Source organism: Crotalus tigris, unplaced genomic scaffold (assembly GCF_016545835.1).
Source record: "Crotalus tigris isolate CLP2741 ecotype Arizona unplaced genomic scaffold, ASM1654583v1 scf7180000018553.2237530, whole genome shotgun sequence".
NCBI lineage: Eukaryota > Metazoa > Chordata > Lepidosauria > Squamata > Viperidae > Crotalus > Crotalus tigris.
The window spans coordinates 1,036,400-1,062,041 of record NW_024097074.1 but is presented as its reverse complement, the minus strand read 5'-3'; the positions used below and the strand labels follow the sequence as shown (position 1 = coordinate 1,062,041).

Here is a 25,642-nt window from a genome sequence, read left to right as displayed (position 1 = left end):
GTGTGTGTGTGTGTGTGTGTGTGTAAATGCCCTTCACTAGTTATGGGCTGCTTTGAGTTTGCTATTTTTTAAAATAAAAAATAAAAAAAATGCATGTTCCAACACAAACGCTAATAGTTCAGCACCACTGGAGGCCATTAGATGGGTGAAAGATTTAAACGTTTGCAACTTGAGCCCAAAATTTCTGTTGCTAAGTCAGAGAGTTGTTAAGTGAGTTTTGCCCCATTTTATGCTCGGTTATTAAGTGAATCACTGCAGTTGTTGAGTTAGCAACACAGTTGTTAAATGAACTTGGCTTCCCCATTGACTTTCCTTGTCAGCTGGTCGCAAAAGGGGATCACACCACCCTGGGACACGGCAACCGTCACAAACAAGTCAGTTGCCAAGTGTCCGAATTTTGATCACGTGACCGCAGGGATGCTGTAACGGTCGTAAGTCTGAAAATTGGACCTGTTGTAAGTCCAGGACTACTAATACATGAACTGGCTTTGTTTTTGTCTGATGCTCATTGTCAATCTCTAATATGGATGTAATGCTTAATAAATATTAATGGATGCAACCAATCTTCCTCCTCCTTTTCACAATTTTGTGAACCTCTTTGTGACTTAAAAGCATCTTCCTTCCGTCATCAAGCCACCACTGTCTTCGTTACAGTGATTTTTTCACACAACCCTGTGGGTCAACTCTAAAAGTTGCTCTCTGTACACATTGAGCAAGGGGAATTTACCTTTTAGTAGCAGCAAAAGCAAAACAACAAAGGACATTTCCATTTTAAATCTTCTTGTGTCGTTTAGTTATGAGTTATTTTAGTAGACAGGGCACCCCAGGAAGATTGTGGACAATCCTACAATGCAGTAAAAAAAATTCTTTCACAAAGACTCTACGTGATAACCGAGAGAAAAGAGAAGTCCTTGACTTATGATCATAATACGATACGGTATATCCAACAATTTTGATCTTAAGCTGTGACAGGCATAAAGGGGATCATCGCGTGAAAAGCACTTGATTCTACAAACTTTTTTGTAAAAATTGTAAACCTTAAGTGAACACCGCAGTCATTAAGTGAACCTGTGTGTTTTTGCCGGAAACTGGAAGAAAATGTTGGTGCCTAGCAAAAATGTTGTAAATCGAGATTGTGTTGGTAGTTGTCTTAGACCAGTGGTTCTCAACCTGTGGGTCGGGACCCCATTTGGGGTCGAACGACCATTTCACGGGGGTCGCCAAACAACGCAGTCTGCCATTTTTTCCCCCTTTTCCTTAGCTGTGCTACTCCCTTTTATTCTATTGGCTTTTGAAAGCCAATAGAATAAACTCTCTTGAATAGAGTCTAATTCTATTGGTTTTCAAAAGCCAATAGGAATTGTCCAGGCTGTCTCTGCCCTGCTGAGCCCGCCAAAAGTCCCATTCTGCAAACAGTGCTGCACCAGTTGAATAGTCCTCGACTTACGACCGGTTGAGTAGTCCTCGACTTACGACCGGTTGGGGGGGGTCGCGGCATTAAAAAGGTTGAGAACCACTGTGTTAGACCATTAGTAGTTCATAATTGCCTAACGCCCCAAATGTGATCACATGATTGCAGGCAGCTTACCAGATGTTGAACTTCAAATCTGGATCTTAAAGAGTCCCATTTTTGGGGTCTGTCATAACTTTGAACGGACATTAAGCCATCAGTTTTTTTTTGGAATTTTCTGCATTATTCCCAGCCGTGTTAGATGTTTTGCACCTTATTCTAGGTGTTAAATTTGCTCCGTGTCTCATTTGCATTTACTAGAGACAGTTGTTGTACTGAAATTCAGGTACTTCGTCAGCTCTTTGCATGTGCAAATATTGTTTATGCAGGATGAAAAAAGGAAGTCAAGCTATTATTCCTGACAAATGTATTTTAAACAGCACATTCAGATTATAAAATGCAAAACTGCTCGGGAGGCTTATGAAAATATTTTGAAAAATCCACGTGTTCTCTAGGCGGGCAGCAACTTTTTATTTCAGTCGCCTGTGTTGTCGACTAAAAATATTTCCATATGAAAAAAAACTTCAATAGAGGTTTTTCTACTGAAGGAAACCAAGAAAAAAAAAGGCCTTAAATTAACCCAAATATTGTCTTTTCCCCAGAATTCTGTACCATTGATCAGAGTTCAGTTGCTTATCTTCAAGACAAAGGCGATTCACTGCAGCAAGTCTTCAACTTACGACCATGACTGAGTCCAAAATTTCTGTTGCTAAATGAGACATTTGTTAAACGAATTTTGCCCCATTTTAGGACCTTTCCTGCAGTTGTTAAATTAGTGAAACGGTTGTTATAGGAGATCCCTCCACAATGCAACGTTTTTGGATTCAGCTTCTATCCATTGCAGCCTGGACTGTGGTTAGGGATGATGGAATCAAACATTTCAATATTTATATTCCCTAAGGCAGGGGTAGGCAACCTTGGCTCTTTTATGACTCATGGACTTCAACTCCCAGAATTCCTGAGCCAGCATGGCTCAGCTTGGAAACCTCTCGCTTTCCCCTCAGCATGGCTGACTCGGAAATTCTGGGAGTTGAAGTCCACGAGTCTTAAAGTTGCTAAGGTTGATGACCTCTGGTATAGGGCAAGGGTGGGGAACCTTGGTTCTTTTATGCCTCGTGGACTTCAACTCCCAGAATTCCTAAGCCAGCCATGCTGAGGGGAAAGGGAGAGGTGGCTCAGGAATTCTGGGAGTTGAAGTCCACGAGTCATAAAAGAGCCAAGGTTGCCTACCCCTGTCCTAGACCATGTCAGACAATGCTGGCTTAGTGATATGCAGGCTCTCATCTGCTCCAAAATCCAGATTCTAATGAGCCTTCTGCAGAGAGAGCCTGTTCCTGGAAACCGCATCAAGCAACTACCAACAAGCCCCTTGCCAAAGGATTTATCTACGGTCCTCAACTTACAATGCTTCATTTAGAGGCTGTTTAAAGTGATAACAGCAGTGGAGAAAGGAACTTACGACTGTTTTTTCCACTTAGGATGCTGTAGCATCCTGGTGTTTATGTAATCAAAATTCGGAAGCTTGGCAAGTATTTATGACATTTGCAGCGTCCCTGTGTGTGTGTGTGTGTGTGTGTGTGTGTGTGTGTGACGTGATCCCCTTTTGCGACCTTCGGGCAAGCAAAGTCAATGGGGGAAGACAGATTTCACTTAACAATTTAAGAACTGCAGGGATTTCCTGAACCACTAAGCAAGGAAGGCCGTAAAATGAGGCCAAGCTCACATTTAACAATTGTCTTGCTTAGCAGCTGGAATGTGGGGGTCATAAGTTGAGGACTACCTGTACTGCAGTGCCCTATTTAGGCAGAATGTTTTTCTACGCCTTGCTTGATTCCGAGCACCAGATGGAGAAACCAGTTGAACTGCACTGTCCAGCCTTTGTCCCGGCAAACCTCAATCTGGTCGAGAAAATACTTCTTCGCGTCGTCTTCGTGCTTGCCGACCGTCAGCGCATCGCGGATATATTCGATGTCTTCCTTGCTGGTCAGCTGGGGCATCCCCGTCATGAGCATCATGGAAAAGAGGATGATGAGGAGATTGCTGTGTTTCCGAAGAGCGAGATAAGCCCGCACGCAAATATCCTGCGGAACAAACAAACGAAAAAACATATCCCAGTCAAATGGCAAGCAAAGTCAATGGAGGGGAAGCCAGCTTTGCCGAAGGACCCCTCGTTTCACTTAACAACTTTAGTGATTCACTTAACAACCGCTGCAATAAAAAAAGGGTGTAAAATCAGACATGATTCACTTCATAACTGTCTGGAAAGTTTGGACTCAATGGTGGGTCATAAGTCAAGGGCTACCTTTATCCTCAGTTCTGTGTTTCAAGTGGTACATTTGCTTTAGGGAAGTACGCCATCGTGCATTTTTAAATCTCAAAAAGGGGTCTAGTGCTTATGAAAAGAAGCCTCTAAAAACAACCTATCTATCAGCTGCCAGGAACTGTAGGGAGGGGGAAAGGGGGCATGGTTGGGGAACTGAAAGTAAGGGCTGTGTCTTCTCCAGAGGCTGCTTCAAGGTTGGAAGAAGGAAGAGGCCGCATAGCCAACTACCGTAAATGCCAGCGTATAAGGCGACTTCCGCGAGCGCTGAAATCGGCGCCAAAGACGGGGGTCATCTTATACGCCGAGTCGTCTTATACGCCGGAAATACTGGTAGTTTCCGGCATATAAGACGACATTCTAGGAATGCGGCCCGGCTATAAAGACGGGGGTCGTCTTATACGCCGGGTCGCCTTGTACGCCGGCATTTACGGTACACTTGGACTGTCTGTCAGGCAAACGTCTTGCCTGAACCAATTGGTTAAACTGGGGGGGGAGCAACGAGAGACAGCTAAGGGAGGGAAAAGCAGAATTTAGACATTTTGGTGCCCAATTTTCAGTTCTGGCTTTGCAATACTGCAAAACACTTGACCTCTAAAAAAATTACACCTTTCTCAACAAATGGAGCCAAGGATCGATTCTAATTAGGGGTTTAAGCTGTGGCAGGTCTGACACTACCGCCTTCTAAAAAAAAAAATATTATTATTTTTTTTACACCACTGGATGAGAACGATTATAACCTTTTAAAATCCATCAAGTTACATCAGCGAGGTTTACGTCGTGCCCCTGATTACCTGGAAATTCTGAAAACGCAGACTCGTTTTCTTTCCGGAAGTCCCCATGACAAAAAGAAAATCGGGTGTTAAGACGAAAGGAACTCTTTCCTTATTAATTCCAAGGAAGCTTTTGTAATTGCCAAGAATATGGCCAAAGTCAATATGAAACAGATTACCTTGGGAAGAAAACAAAAAAAAAACAAAAAAAAATCAATATTATGCCGGGCAATTAAAAACACATCGATTAGGATGACTTGCTGCAAAAAAACTTTATTGGGCCTTCCCTCTGTTATGTTTTGTTTAGCAACCACTCAAAGTTACGATGGCACTCAAGAGTTTTTCACACTTATGACCGATGCAGCATCGCCAAGGACATGTGATCAAAATTTGGACGCTTGGCAACTGACTCGTATTTACGACCGTTGCGGTGTCCTGGGGTCACGTGATCCCAGTGGTTGGATTCAAATACCTGAACCACCGGTTCTCTTATTTGATGCAGGTCTGGGCCTCTGACGCCTAGAACAGACTTCCGGAAGTAATAGTAATAGTAGTAAAGTTGGAAGGGACCTTGGAGGTCATCTAGTCCAACCCCCTGCTCGGGCAGGAAACCCTACGCTATTTCGGACAAATGGCTGTCCAGTCTCTTCTTAAAAACTTCCAGTGTTGGAGCATTTACTGCTTCTGGAGGCAAGCTGTTCCACTGATTAATTGTTCTCACTGTCAGGAAGTTTCTCCTTAGTTCTAGGTTGCTTCTCTCCTTGATTAGTTTCCACCCGTTGCTTCTTGTCCTGCCTTCAGGTGCTTTGGAAAATAGCTTAATTCCCTCTTCTTTATGGCAGCCCCTGAGATATTGGAATACTGCTATCATGTCCCCCCTTGTCCTTCTCTTCGTTAAACTAGACATACCCAATTCTCGCAACCGTTCCTTATATGTTTTAGCCTCCAGTCCCCTAATCATCTTTGTTGCTCTTCTCTGTACTCTTTCTAGAGTCTCAACATCTTTTTTACATCGTGGTGACCAAAACTGGATGCAGTATTCCAAGTGTGGCCTTACCAAGGCATTGAAGAGTGGTATTAATACTTCACGTGATCTTGATTCTATCCCTCTGTTAATGCAGCCTAGCACTGTGTTGGCCTTTTTGGCAGCTGCAGCACACTGCTGGCTCATATTTAAGTGATTGTCTACTAGGACTCCGAGGTCCCTCTCACAGTTACTACTATTGAGCATGGTGGCATCCACATACTTCCGGTGGGCCACTCTAGGCCTGGGAGGCCTCCTCCAGGCCTCCGATGCCTAGAACAGACTTCCAGAAGTGGCATCCACACACTTCCGGTGGGCTGTTCTAGGCCTGGGAGGCCACCTCCAGGACTCCGAGGCCTCCTCCAGGACTCCAATGCCTAGAACAGACTTCCGGAAATGGCATCCACACACTTCCAGTGGGCCGTTCTAGGCCGGGTAGGCCTCCTCCAGGCCTCCGATGCCTAGAATGGACTTCCAGAAGTGGCATCCACACACTTCTGGTGGGCCGTTCTAGGCCTGGGAGGCCTCCTCCAGGCCTCCAATGCTTAGAACAGACTTCCGGAAGTGGCATCCACATACTTCCGGTGGGCCGTTCTAGGCCGGGTAGGCCTCCTCCAGGTCTCCGAGGCCTAGAACGGACTTCCGGAAGTGGTATCCATGTACTTCCGGTGGGCTGTTGTAGGCCTGGAGGCCTCCCAGGCCTGGAAGCCAGCCAGTTCTCCGAATTCAGGTAAATTTAGGTACCAGTTCTCCCGAACCGATGCAAAGTGGCTGAATCCCACCACGGTGTGATCCCCTTTTGCGACCTTCTGACAAGCAAAGTCAATGGGGAAGCCAGAACAACCAGGTTACTAACTTAACAACTGCAGTGATTCACTTAAAAAATCTCTCACTTAGGAACAGAAATTGCGGTCGTTAAGTCGAGGCCTATCTGCATTCTCTCCTTCCCGCACTACTTGGACATCGAACTGCTATTTTTCATGCTAACCGCAACTTATGGAGATGTTTCAAGGGTAGCCCCATGTACATCCCACTGCAGTAGTCAAGTTAGAATATCGCCAAGGCATAAATAATCATCATCACATCCAGCCTGTTCAGGAATGATGCCATCCTGATGTAGCAGTGGAAAGAGGCTTTTTGTCCCAGGCTTGTCCATGCTGTCACTCATTCAGTGTTGCCAACCTCAAAACTCACCTGATCCCGTGATCATAATGTTGTCGTTGTGCCTGTCCCCTATTCCAAGGACAAAGGTTGCCACGCAATAGCCTGCACAAGAATATACAAATCGCTCCACGGCCGCCTGAAACTGTAGAGAGAACGGCTCAGATTTGTGCCAACGGGCCGTACGCGCAAAATCAATTCCATCCAAACGGTGGCTTTTCAACCACGATCACACCTCCTATCAAGTTAGGGGCCGGCAACCCAACACCCTTCATGTTCTTGCCTATCTGTGGTTCTGACTCTTTCCCGATGATCAGACAAGGCAGAGAATTTACTAAAGAAACTCAAAGCAAAGGGGAAGTGCTTATCAACCCACAAGGTATAGCGAAAATAAACTTAAAAAAAAAAATGATCTAAAACAGGGCTTTTCAACCAGTGGTACGGGTACCATCTGTGGTACATTGGCACCTGGCAGGTGGTACACGACCATCCTAGAAAAGTGGTAGCGGGGGAGGGGAATGAGCTGAACTGGCGGCAGCACCGCACAAGCCTGAGTGAGAGACGGCTGGAGCTGCAGGGCTGTCAGGGCTCAGTGGAAGCGCCAGGATCAGCGCTTCTTCGGGACTGTCAGGGCTCAGCAGAAGCGCCAGGATCAGCACCAGGCTCCAGCTGGAGCTCAGCGCTGATCCTAGCGCTTCCGCTGAGCCCAGAAAAAGTGCAGATCAGCTGGAATGTTGCAGCATCTCTAGGGTCTTGTGATTTACATTCAGATGCTTGGCAACTGATTCATATTTATGACGGTCACAGTGTCCCAGGGTCATGTGAAGTGACCAAAACCTGCTGCAACCACCCAGCAGACGGGGGGGGGGATAAAAACCAACCCCCCCCCCACCCCTGCTGCCAATCCTCAACTGAAATGCTCACAACACTGAAAACCTCGGACAGGAGGAAGAGCGTCACCGGGCGGGCAGGCAGGTGTTTTGCTCGGCTGTGCCTTGGGGGACACTTTTTTCAGTGCCATTGTAACTTCGAACAGTCACTAAGCGAACTGTTGTAAGTCAAGGACTACCTGTACTTTATCACTTTTTTCCTTTTTTTTGTGGTCAAGTTTTTGACAGCTTGCTAGGCAACTGGTGGTACTCGGATGTTGCCATATCCTAAAAGTGGTACAATGGGTGAAAAGGTTGAAAAGCCTTGCTCTAACACAAGTGTTTCTCAACCTTGACAATTTTAAGGCATGTGGACTTCAACTCCCAGAATTCCACAGCCAGCATTGCTGGCTGTGGAATTCTGGGAGTTGAAGTCCACATGCCTTAAAATTGTCAAGGTTGAGAAACACTGCTCTAACACAAATACCGAGTAGTGAAACATATAGATTCCGGTGTCCATATGCTAACCGTAGTCATAGTGAAAGAAAAGTCACTTTTATATACTCTCTCTCTCTTTCCCTCCCTCCCTCTCTCTCTCTCTTAAGTGAATGTTCCTATCCATCCTGTGGTTTTAATTTCCAAGTTCCAGCTAATCGTCTTATGCTGGCTAGGGAATTCTGGGAGTTGAAGTCCGTTAAGTTTTAAAGTTGTCAAGGTTGGACACCTCTGAAGTACCCCATAATGGCTTACAAAGAAATAATACTTTTCAAACAGAAAGAGTAGCAACCAGGAACACTTGCCTTTTCTTCAATGACACACTTCTCCTTAAGCCACTGGTTTAGTATTTCATCTTTAAACGCCCCGGTGTTCCCAACTGTGCTTTGCTGGATTTTGGCAATCGTATTCGCATCCTTTACAATTTCAATGATGCCTGTTTAAAAAAAAAAAAAAAACGAAGCTGGGCTTGAACCAAGAGCCTCATTCCATGCTGGAAAAAAAAACATGCCATTTCTTTCTCTTTTTCTGCATCTCCAGATCTGCTACCATCAGTTTTATAAAATAGACCAGACTAAGATGTGAAATAGGTCGGAACTACAGGTAATCCTTGACTTACAGCTGCAAGTTATGGGGAGAGGAGAAGTGAGGGACAAAACTTGAAAGTTTTCGTTACTATAACCTTGTACAGTAATAAAGGTAGTGTTGGTACTCCTGGTTGGTAATTCTTGTCTACTTCTAAGTACTGAGTCACCTTATAGGAAAAATGGCCAGCATAAAATTATAGACAGACAGACGGATGGACAGATAGAGGTAGATAGGTAGATTAAAAATAAAAAAGATTGGCTTTCATCCCAACCCCAAAATATTTTTACCCCTGCAGGTCTTATGATTTTTAAAAGTATTGCCTTGGACATCTACATTTACCTATTTTATTCCCCGTAGAAATACAGCCATAAGGTAATAAACATAAATCTAAGGAATCTTCTTCCCATATCAACGCCATTATTCGAAGTATCTAATAGAAACAAAAGACAAACAGCATCCAGGAGCTATTTTAGTTTTTTTTAAAAAAAAATATCCTAGAAATGTTCACATGAATTAAATCAGTTATTTCAAATCGAATTCAAATCATTTTTTTTTTATTACAGGACGGTCCCAGACTGATTAAAACGTATTTTTTTAAAAAAGTTGCAGAGGCAGAGCTACAAAACAAAACGCACAAAATAAAACAAGTTATTTCCTTATACCGCCAAGAACCCCTCCTCAAAGGAAATGGGCAGTTAAGAAATATGAAATACATAATTCGATCATAATTCAGTCCAAAATTTCTAATTGCTAAGTAAGACAGTTGTCAAATGAATTTGGCTCCATATTACGACTTTTTTTGCCATAATTGTAGTTGTTAAGTTGGTAACACAGTTGTTAAGTGGATCTGGCTTCTCCATTGCTTGTCACTGTGACCGTCATAAATATGAGTGCCAAGCATCCAAATTTTGATCACATGACCACAGGGATGCTGCAACGGTTGGTAAGTGTGAAAAACGTCATAAGTCACTTTTTCCAGTACTGTTGGACCTTTGAACGGTCACTAAGTAAGTCTAGGGCAGAGGTAAGCAACCTTGGCTCTTTTATGACTGGAGGACTTCAACTCCCAGAATTCCTGAGCCAGCATAGCTCCGCATGGAAACCTCTCCCTTTTCCCTCAGTGTGGCTGGCTCAGGAATTCTGGGAGTTGAAGTCCACGAGTCATGAAAGAACCAAGGTTGCCTATCCCTGGTCTAGGGCTACCTATATAAACCAATAATACTATATAACTTTAAATAAATAAATGAATTTCTGCAGGCAGGAACCAAAATGGCGGCCTCAGTTTAGCAAAGCAATGATCAGGGATTTTTTGATGCGGTCTAAACATCTGGACTCCAAATTATACTATATAAACGTTGCAAAAGAATCCTGGCAAGTAGCTTGTTAAGAAACTTGCAGAACTCAAAAATAAAAACTCCCGTTCACTAAAATGCAGAAACGTCCTGTCTTCTAGGCTCATCATCTTCATCTCTGTGAATGGGATAAATATTTGTTGAGTCACCCCCAAGAAGAGGTGAAGTGTGCTTTGTATAATAAAGCTGAACATCTGGACACATGTTAATCGATCAGAGGAAATTCAAATAGTAGAAGAGACTCCATATTTTGAATATTTTTCTTTTTCTTTTTATTTATTTTTTTTTTGTCTCTTCAAGCCAGTCTTAATTCCTGGGGATTGCCTGTACAAGTCCCTGGAATTTCTTGGCAACATTTTGGAAGGGTTTTGCCATTGTCTCCTTCCTGGGGCTGAGAGACAGTGACTGGCCCAAGGTCACCCAGCTGGTTTCATGACTAGAATTCACAATCTCCAATTTCTAGTCTGAGGCCTTAATCAATACACCAAAGTGACTCTCAGTCTTCCATTTGTCAGAAATGGTGTAAAAGCAGTGGGTTAGACTAGATGACCTACAAGATCCCTTCCAACTCTGTAATTCTAATTCTAATAATTCTAATTCTAATAATTCTAATTCTAATAGTTCTAATAATTCTAATAATTCTAATTCTAATAATTCTAATTCTAATTCTTGATGGGTAGATTCAGAAATTTTGATGGTTAGGTTCAGAAATGTCATCCCAATACCAATATAAAAATAAAGTACCGTATTTTCCGGCGTATAAGACGACTGGGCGTATAAGACGACCCGACTTTTGAGAAGATTTTCATTTAGAAAGTCATCTTATACGCCGGAAAATACGGTATTTTCTGGCGTATAAGACGACTGGGCGTATAAGACGACCCCCAACTTTTGAGAAGATTTTCATGGTTTAGAAAGTCGTCTCATACGCCGGAAAATACGGTAAGTAGCAAGCTTTCACAGAAACACTGGAATTGTCCAGCATAAATATTTATATATATATATTTATATTATTTATATTTATATATATCCCTGGCTGAATATAAAGGAGGGTGTGGTACCTCAAGAAGCAATATTATTTTAGCAATCTTGCTGAGAAGATTGTTCTGGAAATCAGCTAGAAAAAAATAAGAGACTTGCTCAAGCGTTCTTTGTAATTAAAAAAAATACCTCGCCTTCAGTGTCAAAAGTTAGGGAATCTGGTGTAACAGTTTGAAATTTAGCGAAACAGGGAAGGAAGTCCAGCATGCAGAAACTGGTAGATTTCCACACAGTTTTTTGTTTTTAAAAATGGATATGAAAAAGAGGAGTGCTATTAATAAAAATGTCATTCAGTGGAAGCCGAAGGTATGCTCACTTCCAAGTCTTTTAGCAGCCACTTCTGTTTATTTCCTCTTCTTTCATAACTAAAACAGTTTGTTACTCGTTCTCACATCTCTTGGGCTTCTCTCAGCGTGTCGTAGTCGCATTACCTGTAAAATGAGCATATCCTGTCTCAGATCGTCGCCGTGTTTGAAGATGATGCCGATGGTCTCGCTGGAGAGAGAAGTTGGATCCGCACACTTGAATTCCAGCCAAAGAGGTTTTTTCTTGGATGCCATTACTTTACATTTTTCTATCTGTGACAAAAGACAGACAGTTATACATCTGTTAACCGCCAGAACTGGTGTCTAAGAATTAAAAGAGCAACTAAGATGATCCAAGGCCTGGAGACTAAAACATACGAAGAACGGCTGAGGGACTTGGGTTTGGACAGTCTAAAGAAAAGAAGAAACAGGGGAGACATGATAGCAGCCTTCCAGTGTTTGAGGGGCTGCCACAAAGAAGAGGAGGTCACGTTATTCTCCAAAGCACCAGAGCGCAGGACAAGAAACAATGGTTAGAAACTGGTCAAGGAGAAAAGCAACCTGGAATTAAGGGGAAACTTCCTGACAGGGAGGACAATCAACCAGTGGAACAGCTTGCCACCAGAAATCGTGGGCGCTCCATCACTGGAGATTTTTAAAAAGAGACTGGACAATCACTTGTTTGAGACGGTGTAGGTCCTCCTGCTTGAGCAGGGGGCTGGACTAGAAGACCTCCGAGGTCCCTTCCAGCTCTATTCTATTCTATTCTATTCTATTCTCAATAAAGATTCTCTTCTATTCTATTCTCAATAAAGATTCTCTTCTCTTCTCTTTTCTTAATATTCTCTTCTATTCTGAATAAAGATTCCATTCCATTATTCTATTCTATTCTATTCTATTCTATTCTATTCTAATTTCTATTCTATTATGTATTTCTATTCTATTCTGTATTTTTATTCTTTTCTATTCTGTATTTCTATTCTGTTCTATATTTCTATTCTGTTTTATTCTATTCTATTCTATTATTCTATTCTATTCTGTATTTCTATTCTATTCTATTCTATTCTAATTTCTATTCTATTCTGCATTTCTATTCTATTCTGTATTTTTATTCTTTTCTATTCTGTATTTCTATTCTGTTCTATATTTCTATTCTATTCTATTCTATTCTATTCTATTCTATTCCATTCCGTTCTATTCTGTTCTATTCTATTCTTAAACCAAATGACATTAAAAATGTGAAACATTTATTCGACTTTTCTAGGAGCGAAGGAATTATATTTACCACCAAGGCCCCTGCTTTGAGTCCAGGGTCATATGGAACTCTAAAACATTCTGGAAACTTGTTCTCCTGTAACCTCTCCAGCTTTTGTTTGAGCTGCGTGATGACTAAGAAAGGAGGGGGGGGGGAGAGAGGGAAAAAAAAGATTTTTTAAAAAATCAGAAACATATTTGATTAGAATGAAATGGAATGAGGAATTGCTGGCACGCGCGTGCGCACACACACACACACACACACACACACACACACACACACCGACACTGCATTTCTCCTTTAGCACATTGTTCCTCAACCTTTCCAGCTTTGTGGACTGGCGAGGAAGGAGGGGAGAGGAGATAAAATGACTGCAGAGTGATTTTCATTATCTAAATCGAGGGTCCCCAACCCCTGGTCCGTGGACCGGTACCGGACCGTGACATGCCAGCAACCGGTCCGCACAAACAAGGAAAGCCCCATCCGCGGGATGCAGGCAGCACACAAAACCACGCCCTCTCCGGTCCGTGGGAAAACCTCTCTCCACGGAAGCGGTCCCTGGTGTCCCAAAGGTTGGGGATCTCTGATCTCAATAGTCTTTCTATTTCTTAGATATAAACAGCAGAAAGCTACTCAGGAAAGCTACTCAGGAAGCTGAATCTTAAGAACAATTTTTTCTCTATAACACTCATTTTTTAAAAACACTTCGGGGTGACCGACTGAGAGGAAGAAACAATTTAATTCAATAATCCAGGCCAGGGGTAGGCAACCTTGGCTCTTTTATGACTCGTGGACTTCAACTCCCAGAATTCCTCAGCCAGCCACGCTGAGGGGAAAGGGAGAGGTTTCCAAGCTGAGCCAGGCTGGCTCAGGAATTCTGGGAGTTGAAGTCCACGAGTCATGAAGCGGCCTAGGCCTAGGCCAGAGGTAGGCAACCTTGGCTCTTTTATGACTCGTGGACTTCAACTCCCAGAATTCCTCAGCCAGCCACGCTGAGGGGAAAGGGAGAGTTTCCAAGCTGAGCCATGCTGTCTGAGGAATTCTGGGAGTTGAAGTCCACAAGTCAGAAAAGAGCCAAGGTTGCCTACCCCTGGCTCTAGGCTTATGGGGCTGGCTGGGGAATTATTGGGAGTTGAAGTCCACATATCTAGTGGCCAAGGTGGAGGAATATTAACATAGGCAGTAAGTATTCCATTTTTAAAGCTACCCGTGATAAAAATTTAAATGTTGGTTCTGTGTACGCTGCTAGATCTCTTTTTTTAATGGGGGTGGGGGAACCCACATAAAGACCCTGCAGAGCCCAAGGTCACCTCCAACACCATCACTACCACAATGGAGACCTCACTCTGGAGTTGATCTTTGGCTCTGCTAACTTAGAAACGGCCATCTACGTTTGCAATGATCTCTGATGGGGTTTTACCAATGCAGGTACAGTACAATATATTTTTGTGGGGTCCTTGGTGCCCTCTGAGCTTGGTGGCTTTCTTGCAGATGTTTCCTTACCCAACTAGGTAACGCCATCAGCGCTGTATTACCTAGGGGGGGGGGCAACGAAACATCTGCAAGAAAACAGCCAAGCTCAGAGAGCACTAAGGACCCCACAGTTCAACCCTGAGCTGCCAATATTCTCTTGTTCGTATATTTTTGGGTTTTGTTTCTTTTCAATCTGCTTTGCAAACCGACTCGTCTGGAAACCGTAGCTGTGAGGCACGGGTATCACAGACTTCGCTGCCTGTTGACGAAAAAGGAGGGAGGCAATTGTATCGGAGCCAAAAGGATGCTTCTAAAAACGGCGCCTACCTTGAGGAGTGACGTCGTACTTCTCTGCTGAGGCGGCCTTGATGTCCCTCGTGACCTTGTGCAGCAGCTCCGTCACTTGGACCTGCTTGAGGAAGTCCTTCAGCATCGCTTTACCACAGCCCCTCAGATACGCTTCTAAGATCACGGCAAACCGTTGCTGGTAATGCATGGATTGAGCAATCTCGCTTCTCAGAAACCAAAACAGGAAGTGTCCGATCCGCTTGTTCTGTGAATGGAAGAGATAGCGTCTCAGAACAGGGTTCTTCACAGATCTGACGTTTTGCAAATGCATCCACATTTCAGATAGTCCTCGACTTACGGGACCAAAATGTCTGTTGCTAAATGAGACATTCGTGAATGCACAGTCTGATTGCGCTGAGATAACCCAGGAGTACACACAGTAAACAGTGGTCTATATTAAATGGTGGTTTATCTTACACTATCTACAACGGGTCTTCACACTTGGCCCTTTTAGGACTTGTGGACTTCAACTCCCAGAATCCCTCAGCCAACATGCCTGGCTGAGGAATTCTGGGAGGAGTCTTCAAACTTGGCCCTTTTAGGACTTGTGGACTTCAACTCCCAGAATCCCTCAGCCAGCGTGCCTGGCTGAGGAATTCTGGGAGGAGTCTTCAAACTTGGCCCTTTTAGGACTTGTGGACTTCAACTCCCAGAATCCCTCAGCCAGCGTGCCTGGCTAAGGAATTCTGGGAGGAGTCTTCAAACTTGGCTCTTTTAGGACTTGTGGACTTCAACTCCCAGAATCCCTCAGCCAACGTGCCTGGCTGAGGGATTCTGGGAGTTGGTCCACAAGTCCTAAAAGGGCCAAGTCTGAAGAGCCCTGATCTACAATATCATACACCAGGAACAAAATACATACATGTACTAATATAGCAGGATCCAACCTACCACAACTACAGCAGGAAATGGAAGAGAGAGAACACATCAATGTTTCCTTTTATACAACGGCTCTTAAAGAGACACAGACCCTGCTGAGTCATTCCCACCCTTACATCTTACATTACATTAAGCTGGTTAGCTTTTAAATCATTACCTTGACATGTTTTCTTCCATTTTACAAGCTTTCTGGGCACAGTGGTTAAGGTGTTAACCAGGTGTTAAATTCGCTGCACAGTTGTTAAGCGAATCTGGCTTCCCCATTGACCCTGCGTGTCAGAAGGTCACAAAAAGGATTGCATGACCTCGGGACACTGCGATCGTCATAAATACGAGTTCATTGCTAAGACTCTGGATTTTGATCACTTTGACCACAGGGATGATGCAATGGTTGTGAAGTGCGAAAAACGGTCATAAGTCATTTTCAGTGCCGTTGTCACTAAATAAACTGATAAGTCGAGGACGACCAACATTTCATAGGATCCTAGGGCTGGAAGGGATCTTGGAGGTCTTCTAGTCCAACCCAACTAGAGTCAAGAAACAAGCTTGTAGTATATATCAGAGGTGGTGGCCCTTTGAGAGCTGCATGCAACGAAATGTCGTTTTAATGTATGCCGATTAGTGTATATCCAAAGGGACAATGAAGTTATTAAGTTATTATTCTAAGCAGACATTTGTGCAAGAATTACTGCCAAATGACTGTTTTCATCCTTGGTCTACCGGTTCAGCCAAGCGTTACAAAGCGGTCTACTCTTTGATTTCGCAACTCTCGTGTTAGCACTCCATCTGATTTAAACCTTTTCCAATACTTACTCTTAAGCCGCGCTTTAGAAGGAATCGAGCTAAGGCACTATCATGGTAAGGCTCGAATTTTACAGCCTGAAGTAGAGAAAAAAGAAGGAAAAAAAGTATTAACATGCTTTGATTTAGTTTGGAGTTCTTATTTGGAATTTCTCCTAGCCCGTAACATATCGTATATTTTTTTTTTTTAAAAAAAAGGCACGTGCAAACATTGCAGTTCAGGCAGATTAAACGTGGGCCAGCAAAACACCTGAAGAAAAGTGGGAGCATCCTCACTTACCACGTAGCTGTTAAACCCCAGGAGATGCAAGTAGTACATTTTGTGTGAATTTTAGGCAACTGCAGCTAGATACTTTTTTCCCCCCTCTTAAAATGACTGTCTTAGGGAGACTTACACAGCATATATGAGCATCGGTGAGGGACATATAATAGCAGGTGTCTTCAAACTTAGCTCTTTTATGACTTGTGGACTTCAACTCCCAGAATTCCTCAACCAGTGTGCCTGGTTGAGGAATTCTGGGAGTTGAAGTCCACAAGTCAAGGGGTCTTCAAATTTGGCCCTTTCATGACTTGTAGATTTCAACTCCCAGAATTCCTCAGCCAGGCACACTGGTGGAGGAATTCTGGGAGTTGAAGTCCACAAGTCAGGGGGTCTTCAAACTTGCCCCTTTTATGACTTGTGGACTTCAACTCCTAGACTTCAACTGCCTGGCTGAGGAATTCTGGGAGTTGAAGTCCACAAGTCATAAAAGGGCCAAGTTTGAAGACCCCTGCGCAACAGAATAGGTGTTTCTGTTTGATAATTGCTAACACAGGAGATGTAAGAAGGAATAAAACCTGATTTCAGACAACTGCCATGCCCAACACCTAACAAGATCAGATGCAACTCCCATTTGCAAATGACCCCTCATTTAAGCCTGTTCTCTGCATCCAAAGATACAGGTTGTCCTCAACTTACAACCACTGAATCCAAAATCTCTGTTGCTAAATGAGACAGCGGTTGGGTTTTGCCCCATTTTATGGCCTTTCTTGCCCCAAGTGAATCACCACAGTTGTTAAATTAGTAAGCCGGTTGTTAAGTGAATCTGGCTTCCCCCATTGACTCTGCTTGCCAGAAGATCACATCAGAAACATCCCTCTAGCTCAGTGGTTCTCAACCTTTTTAATGCCGCGACCCCCCAACCGGTCGTAAGTCGAGGACTACTCAACCGGTCGTAAGTTGAGGACTACTCAACTGGTGCAGCACCGTTTGCAGAATGGGATTTTTGGCGGGCTCAGCAGGGCAGAGACAGCCTGGACAATTCCTATTGGCTTTTGAAAGCCAATAGAATTAGACTCTATTCAAGAGAGTCTATTCTATTGGCTTTCAAAAGTTAATAGAATAAAAGGGAGTAGCACAGCTAAGGAAAAGGGGGAAAAAATGGCGGACTGCGTTGTTTGGCGACCCCCGTGAAATGGTCGTTCGACCCCAAATGGGGTCCTGACCCACAGGTTGAGAACCGCTGCTCTAGCTTACCTGAACCAGCTGTAGGAGGTAGTGAAGCACCTCGTCGTCTTCTAAGGCTTCCAACTTTTGCACAGCCATCGTTCTCACGGTTTCATCCGAAAAGTTGCAGTCCAGAAGTTGCATTGGCAAGCCGACATCCAAAGCGCTCTGGTCCCATGCGTCCCTTTTAGCTAGCAGTTGGTAAGTTTCAGCTACTAGTTCCTGCTGCCCCCATTTCACTGAACTAAGCAACTTAGGGTACGCCTTCGGGTGCTTTATGCTTTCGTACCTGAAATGCCACAATAATTCTTTGTCTTCCGGGGTGAGCGGGTTGAGGAGATCCGTAGCGATGATCTCCTCCAGCTGTTTCCGCAGCTGGTTTGGCATTTCGGCTCTGGCCCTGTCCCCTTGAGGATCCGACGCGATCTTGTGTTTGGGCAAGGCGATGGGGTGGCAGTATTTGTCCAACACAATCGAAACAGCCATGGAGTTTTCTTTATCCGGATTGGTGGCCGAAGTCAGCTTGTCCGCGTTTATGCTTCCTTGCTCTTCCCCCTTGCCCGGAATTTTCCACATGTGAAGCACGTAGTCCCCCGTTCTGAGGAGAGAGCGGTGGTCTATCAGCAAGAGGTTGACGTAGTAGAGAAGCTGAGTTTTGTACTTGGGATCAGAAGATGGCGAATCGTAGGAATGGAGGTTCCCCTTGGTGGACGGCGCCGGAGTTTTGCCGCAATATATTTGCAGGGTGAGCAACGCCCCTTTGGGAAGGTCCTTGATCTTGATGTCAAACTCAAGCCAAACGTTCCAGAGAACCTCTTCGGTAAACGGCTTCGCAGTGGTTCTCCTCTGGGAAAGGAGCTGTTGGCCATGTTGAATATTAGCCTCCACGAAGACAGTAAGGTCTGTGTTTCTTGGTAAGACGGGGATATCGATGCCGATAACCTTGACCCTGAACTTACGGTTGCAGTCCCACAAGGATATGGTGAACACCCTTTCGTGATCTTTGCCCTGGATGGTAAGTTGCTCATGATATCCCGAAACTCCGGTGCAATCATCGACCAAGGGCCATTCTTCTTTCTGAACTTCATCCTGGTTCGGGTCCGGTGGTTCATCCAGGACCAGATGAATTTCTTCCCCCTTTTTCAGATACTGTCTAATCCAGTGGAAGTTTTTGATGGGTGTCTCTCCCACAATGTACTCGTCTCGGCCACTCACTCTTAGGACAAAATCGAGCTCGCTGTAATCTTCGGGAATATTCATCAAAGACTTCTTCTTCGCCATTTTGGTGAAGAAGCTCTGAAGGATAACCTCCGGGGTATCGTCCACCCCGACTTTAATCTTCTGGCTGGTGGTTCCTCGGTGGATATTGATAAAAATAGTATTGTTGACAATTCTACTCAGCAAATATTCCGGAAGTGGCTTGGATGTAGTCCAAGGGTGCATGGAGTACAATTTGGGGTCTCGGCAGGATACTTCAATCGTCCGCGGAGTGACCAGTCTACGGCGGGCAAACTCGAGTTCGTCATCGTGCACGTTGCTCACGTCGGTGACGTCGTAGCCAATCAAATAATTGAGCTGTCTTTGGAATTCCTGAACTTCCTCCGAGGGGCTGGGCTTCTCAATCACGTGGATCTTGCCCACTTTCTTCTGCAAGACTTTCCAGTATAAGATACAATCCAGGGTCTGCATGATCTGGTGCTTGTCGTAAATTTCATACCACTGGCCCTTCTTCTGATACAGGAGGAGAAACTGATCCGGCGTGAGCTTGCGGAAGACTTCTGAGGTCTGGTGGCCTTCCATCGCCTGCATCCAGACCTGCGCTTTCATCTGCTCGACCGTGCAGTTGGTAGCAACGTCAAGGACGAGGCTGGTGGTGGGGAAAACAAACTCAATGGAGATGAGTTCCGTGGACGACAAAGTGTTGGCCGTACAGTAGGGCTTCATCCTCCTCCTCCTGCGTCGCTTGTTGTCATCTCTCATAACCACAGCTTCATCGCCGCTCTCCAACTCCATGCCACAGGAAGTCTAGGGAAATCCAACACAACGCCCGGTTATTTCTTTTTTCCCGTGGACCGTGGGAAGGGTCTGCGGAGTTTCTGCTGGATACAAGCTCAAAAATCATTTTCACACACTTTATTTATTTATTTATTTATTTATTTTCAGTATTTATATGCCGCCCAATCCCAAAGGACTCAGGGCGGCGTACAAAGTTAAAACAATGATAAAACAATAAAATAAAGCAGTCATACTGCGAGTCCGATCATATCCCGGCCCCCCCGGGGACATCAGCCCCAGGCCTGCCGGAACAGGAGGGTTTTAATGGCCTTCTTAAAGGCCGGCAGGGTGGGAGTAGTTTGAACCTCGGGGGGAAGCTGATTCCACCAGGTCGGAGCCACCACAGAAAAGGCCCTTACCCGAGGGCCCGCCGGCCGACATTGTCTGGCCAACGGGACCTGAAGGAGGCCCAATCTGTGGGACCTCACCGGTCTCTGGGAGCTATGCGGCAGAATGCGGTCCTGTAAGTAACCTGGCCCTATGCCATGAAGGGCTTTAAAGGTGATAACCAACACCTTGAATTGCGTCCGGAGACACATCAAATGAAAGCTAATCCAGTGGGAGGGGAGCCCCTTGGAATCCTTTTGATTTCCTTCCATTAATTATATTTTTTTTCTCCAACCAGACATGTATCTTAACCCAAAACTTTTCTGCTTTAGGGCAGGGGTGTCAAACTCAATTTCACTGAGGGCCGCATCAGCATTGCGGTTGCCCTCGGGGGGGGAGCAGGGGTGTGTGGCCAGAGTGGGTGCAGCCTACTGGGTGGGCGTGGATGGAGTGGATGTGGCCTACTGGGTGGGCGTGGATGGAGTGAGTGTGGCCTACTGGGTGGGCGTGGATGGAGTGGGTGTGGCCTACTGGGTGGGCGTGGCCAGTTCTACATCATTCGCATCAAGGATACCTATGGGGGCCTGTCAGGAGTGGGACAGATCTGAGGGTCTCTGGCAGAAGGGGAGGGGACCAGGGCAAGTGCCAAGGCATGGTCCACCAGGGCAAGTGCCAAGATGGCCACCATAAAATTGTACATGGGCTCCCATCCAGCCCGGGCCAGGGCCAAGGCAGCGGGGGCCGTTCCCTCACTGTTTCCAGGATGGCCTCACGGGCCACATGAAACCACTTCGCGGGTCACAACCGGCCCCCCAGGCCTTGTGTTTGACATGTCTGCTTTAGGGCATGTCCACCCGCCCAATAAACAGACAGATTTTAAACCAGAATATTTTTTTTGTTAGATGTAATAGGAGCTAACTATGTGAAGGAGAGCGGATATCTAATACGACATGTATTAACAGCAGCAAGAATTGTATTTGCCCCAGTATTGGAAAAATGAAAACTTACCAACTGAGGAGGTATTAATCAAGACAATTTTAGAATGTGGAGAAATGGATAGATTGACTTTAGAGATTAAAGAGAAAGAAGACTCAGTTTACTTTAGAACATGGGATAGCTTTTATCAATGGCTAGAAAGACGAATTAGAGAGAAAGGAAGGTGATATGTAATTCTGAATACATATTAGTAAGAAGGATGTTATGGATGGATTAATTAATACTGCTTAGGATAACTAATCATATTTACTACTGTTATCTATTATTATATTAATTATTATTATTTAAATATATGTGTTCCCAGAAAATATTCTGTTTGCTAAATATTGAAAATGTTACTGGGGGACAACCCCAACCCTGACCCCCAACCCCGCCCTAACACCAACCCTGACCCCAACCGCAGCCTAAACCTTAACCCTAATCCTGACCCCATTTTATCCCTAATCCTATAAAATCTAATAAAACTTTTTAAAAAATGATTTTTTTAAAAAAAAAAAATAAAGATAATAGTAAGTTCTAAGCAAAGAGTAGTCAAAATATCTTCTGCATTAAGCATAGCTCCTGTAAATACTGTAACTGCCCCCAAAAGGCAATTGCTAAAATAAGAACAGGGGTACGTTGATCTGTAGCTGTTGGTGTTCTCTAGAGCAGGGGTCCCCAAACCCCCCCCCCCGGGCCGCGGCATGCCAGCAACCGGTCCGCACAAAGAAGCAACGCCCCATCCACGGGATGCAGGCAGCACACAAAACCACACACTCTCTGGCCCGTGGAAAAAAACTCTCTCCACGTTACCGGTCCCTGGTGCCCCAAAGGTTGGGGACCTCTGATCTAGAGCTTGTTTTGTTGCAGACATTTCATTACCGAACTAGGTAACACCACCAGTACTAACAGGGAGTGGGATTTGCTCTCATATTTATATTTGTATATAAATTTTATATTCTAGTGGCTTACTGACAGTAAACAACAGCCCAATCAAGGGACCGTCAAGACCACTCCCTATTATAAAATAATTAACAGCGGCCTGCCTAGATCAGTGGTTCTCAACGTTTTTAATGCCGCGATCCCCTCCCAACCGGTCGTAAGTCGAGGACTACTCAACCGGTCATAAGTCGAGGACTACTCAACTGGTGCAGCACTGTTTGCAGAATGGGACTTTTGGCGGGCTCAGCAGGGCAGAGACAGCCTGGACAATTCCTATTGGCTTTGAAAGCCAATAGAATTAGACTCTATTCAAGAGAGTCTATTCTATTGGCTTTCAAAAGCCAATAGAATAAAAGGGAGTAGCACAGCTAAGGAAAAGGGGGGGAAAATGGCGGACTGCGTTGTTTGGCGACCCCCGTGAAATGGTCGTTCAACCCCAAATGGGGTCCCCACCCACAGGTGGAGAACCACTGAGCTAGATTAAATCAAAGCTCATCCACTCCAAGGACACCAGCAGCTCCTACCCAGAGGAAAGACTTTCCAAACGTATTTCGAACAACGTACCATACATTTGAGATCACCCCCGACCGATGACAAGGGTTTAAAAATTGTCTTATAATTTCCATTTTCCCACTTATAACAGACAAAATGAAGGCTGAACCCATAACAAGCTACTTCGATTAGTTCCTCCTTAATTAATAAGGACTGCATTGCTTGCCGGATGTTATTTCCCACCCACCCCCCAACAAAACTTTAGATGCTGCGATGCTTTTTTCCTAACAAATTCTTCCCCATCTTTTTAATCTCAGGAAGGTTTCGAAGCAAAAGATGAGTAGAAGCAAAAAAAAAAAAAAACCCATTTCAGGATTCCAGCAATTATTGGGTAGAATTGTTAAGTTTTCCCAAGCCCCCAAAGAAACAACCGATGAACTATTTAAACGAGAGATTTACCTGATTGGGATACAGGAGCTGCCTTGCTGCAGAAGCCTCATTTGTATAAATTTTGAATCCTGCCTGTTTTAAAAACGGCAAACAGCTCACAACAAGGAAAGTTGCTGGTTTGGGCTGAGATGTTCTGTTTTTTTGTTTTTTCTGGCTTCCTTTCATCAACCGAGGCAGCGGAAGTCTTATAACCAGGAAGGAAGTTTTCACCCACTTGGCTATAAACAAGATCGTCGACTTAAAAAAAAATAATTTTTTCAAATGCTTTTCCTGTTAGAACTGTTAAACAGAACTTTGCTTAGTTGCAACCATTAAAAGAAAAAAGACAAGAAAGAGGAACATATTTCTGAAAAAAAAAAAAAATACAGGCGGGACCGTGCCTTAAAAGTTGCTCAAGGAAGGGGGAAAAAAAATAAAAATAAAAATAGAAAACTCGTTCACTCAGTCTGGATGAAAATAGTAGGCGGTTTATTCTGCTTGATAACGATTATTGTTCTTAGTTCCCCGGGGTTTGCAAACTCGGTGACTCTTAGGAAAGCAGGCAGCAAAACCAGACTTAGGCATTTTGAAAGTTGCTATGCCAGCCTGAGGGTTCTCCGTGAGCTGCCTGTATTACTCAAGCCTGTACACAACAACCTAGTCAATTAAAGTTCGATATTTAATTGGCCCCAGATTCAGGTCAGCAGAATTCAAGAGGATTGGACTTCGACCTTTGTGGCAACATAACAAGTCTAAGCTGATGACCCGCTTAACTCCCTCCCCAGTTCTGCCTGCTCTTCTCCTACACCAGGGGTCTGCAACCTTGAACACTCAAAGAGCCACTTGGACCCGTTTCCCAGAGAAAAGGAAACACCGGGAGCCACTCTCCCTCTCTCTCTCCCTCTCTTTCATCTCCCCCCCCTTTCTCTCTCTCTCTCTCCCTCCCTCTCTCCGATCTTTTGCTCACTTGGCAAGCTGGCTTCAGGCTCTTCTCCAACAAGCTGACACATCCTTATTGGGCTGGCTCTCTCCTGCCCTTCCTGCTTCCTGCAGGGATGCAGCAAAGGGAGGAGCCCCGCCCAATAAGCTTGTCAGCTCGTCGCAGAACAGCGTGAGGCCACTCTCTTTTACAGGGAGAGAGAGAGAGGGGAGAGAGAGAGAGAGAGAGAGAGAGAGAGAGAGAGAAGGGAAGCGCAAGTGCCTCTCTCTGTCTCTCTCTCTCTTCTCTCTCTGCAAATGGCGGAGGAGAAGAAGGCTCAAAGAGCCACATGCAGCTCCGCAGCCGCAGGTTGCCGACTCATGTCCTACACCTATATACCTGGCAACAAGTCCCAAGAGTTCAGAAATGGAACCTACCAAGCAGTTGGTTGGATGATATAGTAGCAGGAAGTCTCACTTGTCCCTGTTGTCCAGCTTAACACACAGGGATTCGCACACAGTCCCTTCAGGAGCAAAGACTCTCCTAAGATCTCTCTATCCACCATCTTTCCTTGGGAGTTGAGGCTCCTGAAAGACCTGAAACCCAGTTTAGCAAGTCACCGTGGCCTAAAATCAAAGTCGATTACACCAGTCTATAACCATGCAGCTTTCTTGGCCTCAACAGGAAAGTGGATAGCCGCTAACATCTTCCAGGTTGTTTGTCTGAATCTACAGCCATGGTATTGCCTGGTGGCCTCCACTCCAGGTCTGTTCTATCTGCTGAGCTTCCAGAGATTAGCCAAAATCAGCTCAGGGTTGCCACCTAGTGGAGCTCTCCTGCTTAGCGGCAGCAACATTAATTTGGAATCGCTTTTTTCTAAAGGGAAGATTAAATGACTGTTTAATCTGTTATCTGCAGTTCGCCTTCATCGTCACCTAGGAATGCCAGAACAAAAGCAGTGCTAATTCAATAAGTATTTGTGGAATTACAGCCTGCAACCTTGGTATGTTTTGGAAATCTTCCATTCAAATAACAACCAGGTCCAATCATGTTTATGACTATCACCCAGACTAGGTCAACTTCCTGCATAGACAAACGTAACCTCCCACATAGGAATCAACAACAGCCAAGGCACCTCCTTTAGGTTTAACCTTACCCAAATAACACAAAGGTTAGGTCATCCTTATTTCTTTCTCTCCGCCTCTCCTTTGATGGCTAATCTCTTATTCTTCCCTCTTTATTTATTTAAAGATGTGTATCTGTTACAACAACCTTCCAGGCCTGCTTACACCTCTTAGTTATACATAGTTAGAAACATAAAGTTAAGTTAAGTAGCGTGAGCAGACAGCTAAAGCTAATCCAGTTATTATTATTATTATTATTGGTTTTTAAAAAAGAACAAATTAAATACACAGCAGGAAAGTTTGTTTGGAAGGAATTCAGGACAGGGCTGTCCCACAAGAAGCTTTCAACAACAGAGGTGGGGCAGCTAAGGAAGGAGAGCTTGCCCCCTACGGAGATCAAACAATGGACAATTTTGCATAGCAAATGCCATCGGGTGTACACAATTAACACCCCAAGAGCAATCCACTTTTGGAGTGTCTTATCCACACCACGTCTGGTTTCAACCATGAGCAATAAAGTGAATACACTTCTGAATTCTTCAAACAACTGTTGACCGTTGGTTCCTCCACCGAGGATCTGTAAAATAAATCTACGCGGGTCCCCTTGCAAATATTCCCAACCAAGGTGAAAAAGAGAGAAGGGCTTGAAGCCATTCCCAGTGTCAGTGATTAAAAAAACCACACATACACACATTCACACAA

General features: G+C 44.5%; 1 protein-coding gene across 3 annotated transcripts in view; it reads right to left on the bottom strand.

Annotated features, from left to right (window-relative positions):
- Positions 1-2,981: 2,981 nt before the first annotated feature.
- PIK3CG (phosphatidylinositol-4,5-bisphosphate 3-kinase catalytic subunit gamma) overlaps positions 2,982-25,642 on the bottom strand; it is a 36,425-nt gene continuing 13,764 nt past the window's right edge. For 2 of the 3 annotated variants that reach the window (XM_039354467.1, XM_039354469.1), the window contains exons 2-11: positions 17,708-19,702; positions 16,204-16,269; positions 14,494-14,719; positions 12,724-12,827; positions 11,565-11,711; positions 9,080-9,170; positions 8,458-8,588; positions 6,822-6,933; positions 4,625-4,782; positions 2,982-3,591 (exon numbers count right to left, since the gene is read on the bottom strand). In XM_039354467.1, the coding sequence (XP_039210401.1) occupies positions 3,310-3,591; positions 4,625-4,782; positions 6,822-6,933; positions 8,458-8,588; positions 9,080-9,170; positions 11,565-11,711; positions 12,724-12,827; positions 14,494-14,719; positions 16,204-16,269; positions 17,708-19,702 (3,312 nt within the window). In that variant the 3' untranslated portion in view covers positions 2,982-3,309. Of the gene's footprint in view, positions 3,592-4,624; positions 4,783-6,821; positions 6,934-8,457; positions 8,589-9,079; positions 9,171-11,564; positions 11,712-12,723; positions 12,828-14,493; positions 14,720-16,203; positions 16,270-17,707; positions 19,703-22,927; positions 23,729-25,642 lie in introns of those variants that run through there. The other variant, XM_039354468.1, reaches the window with a different exon arrangement.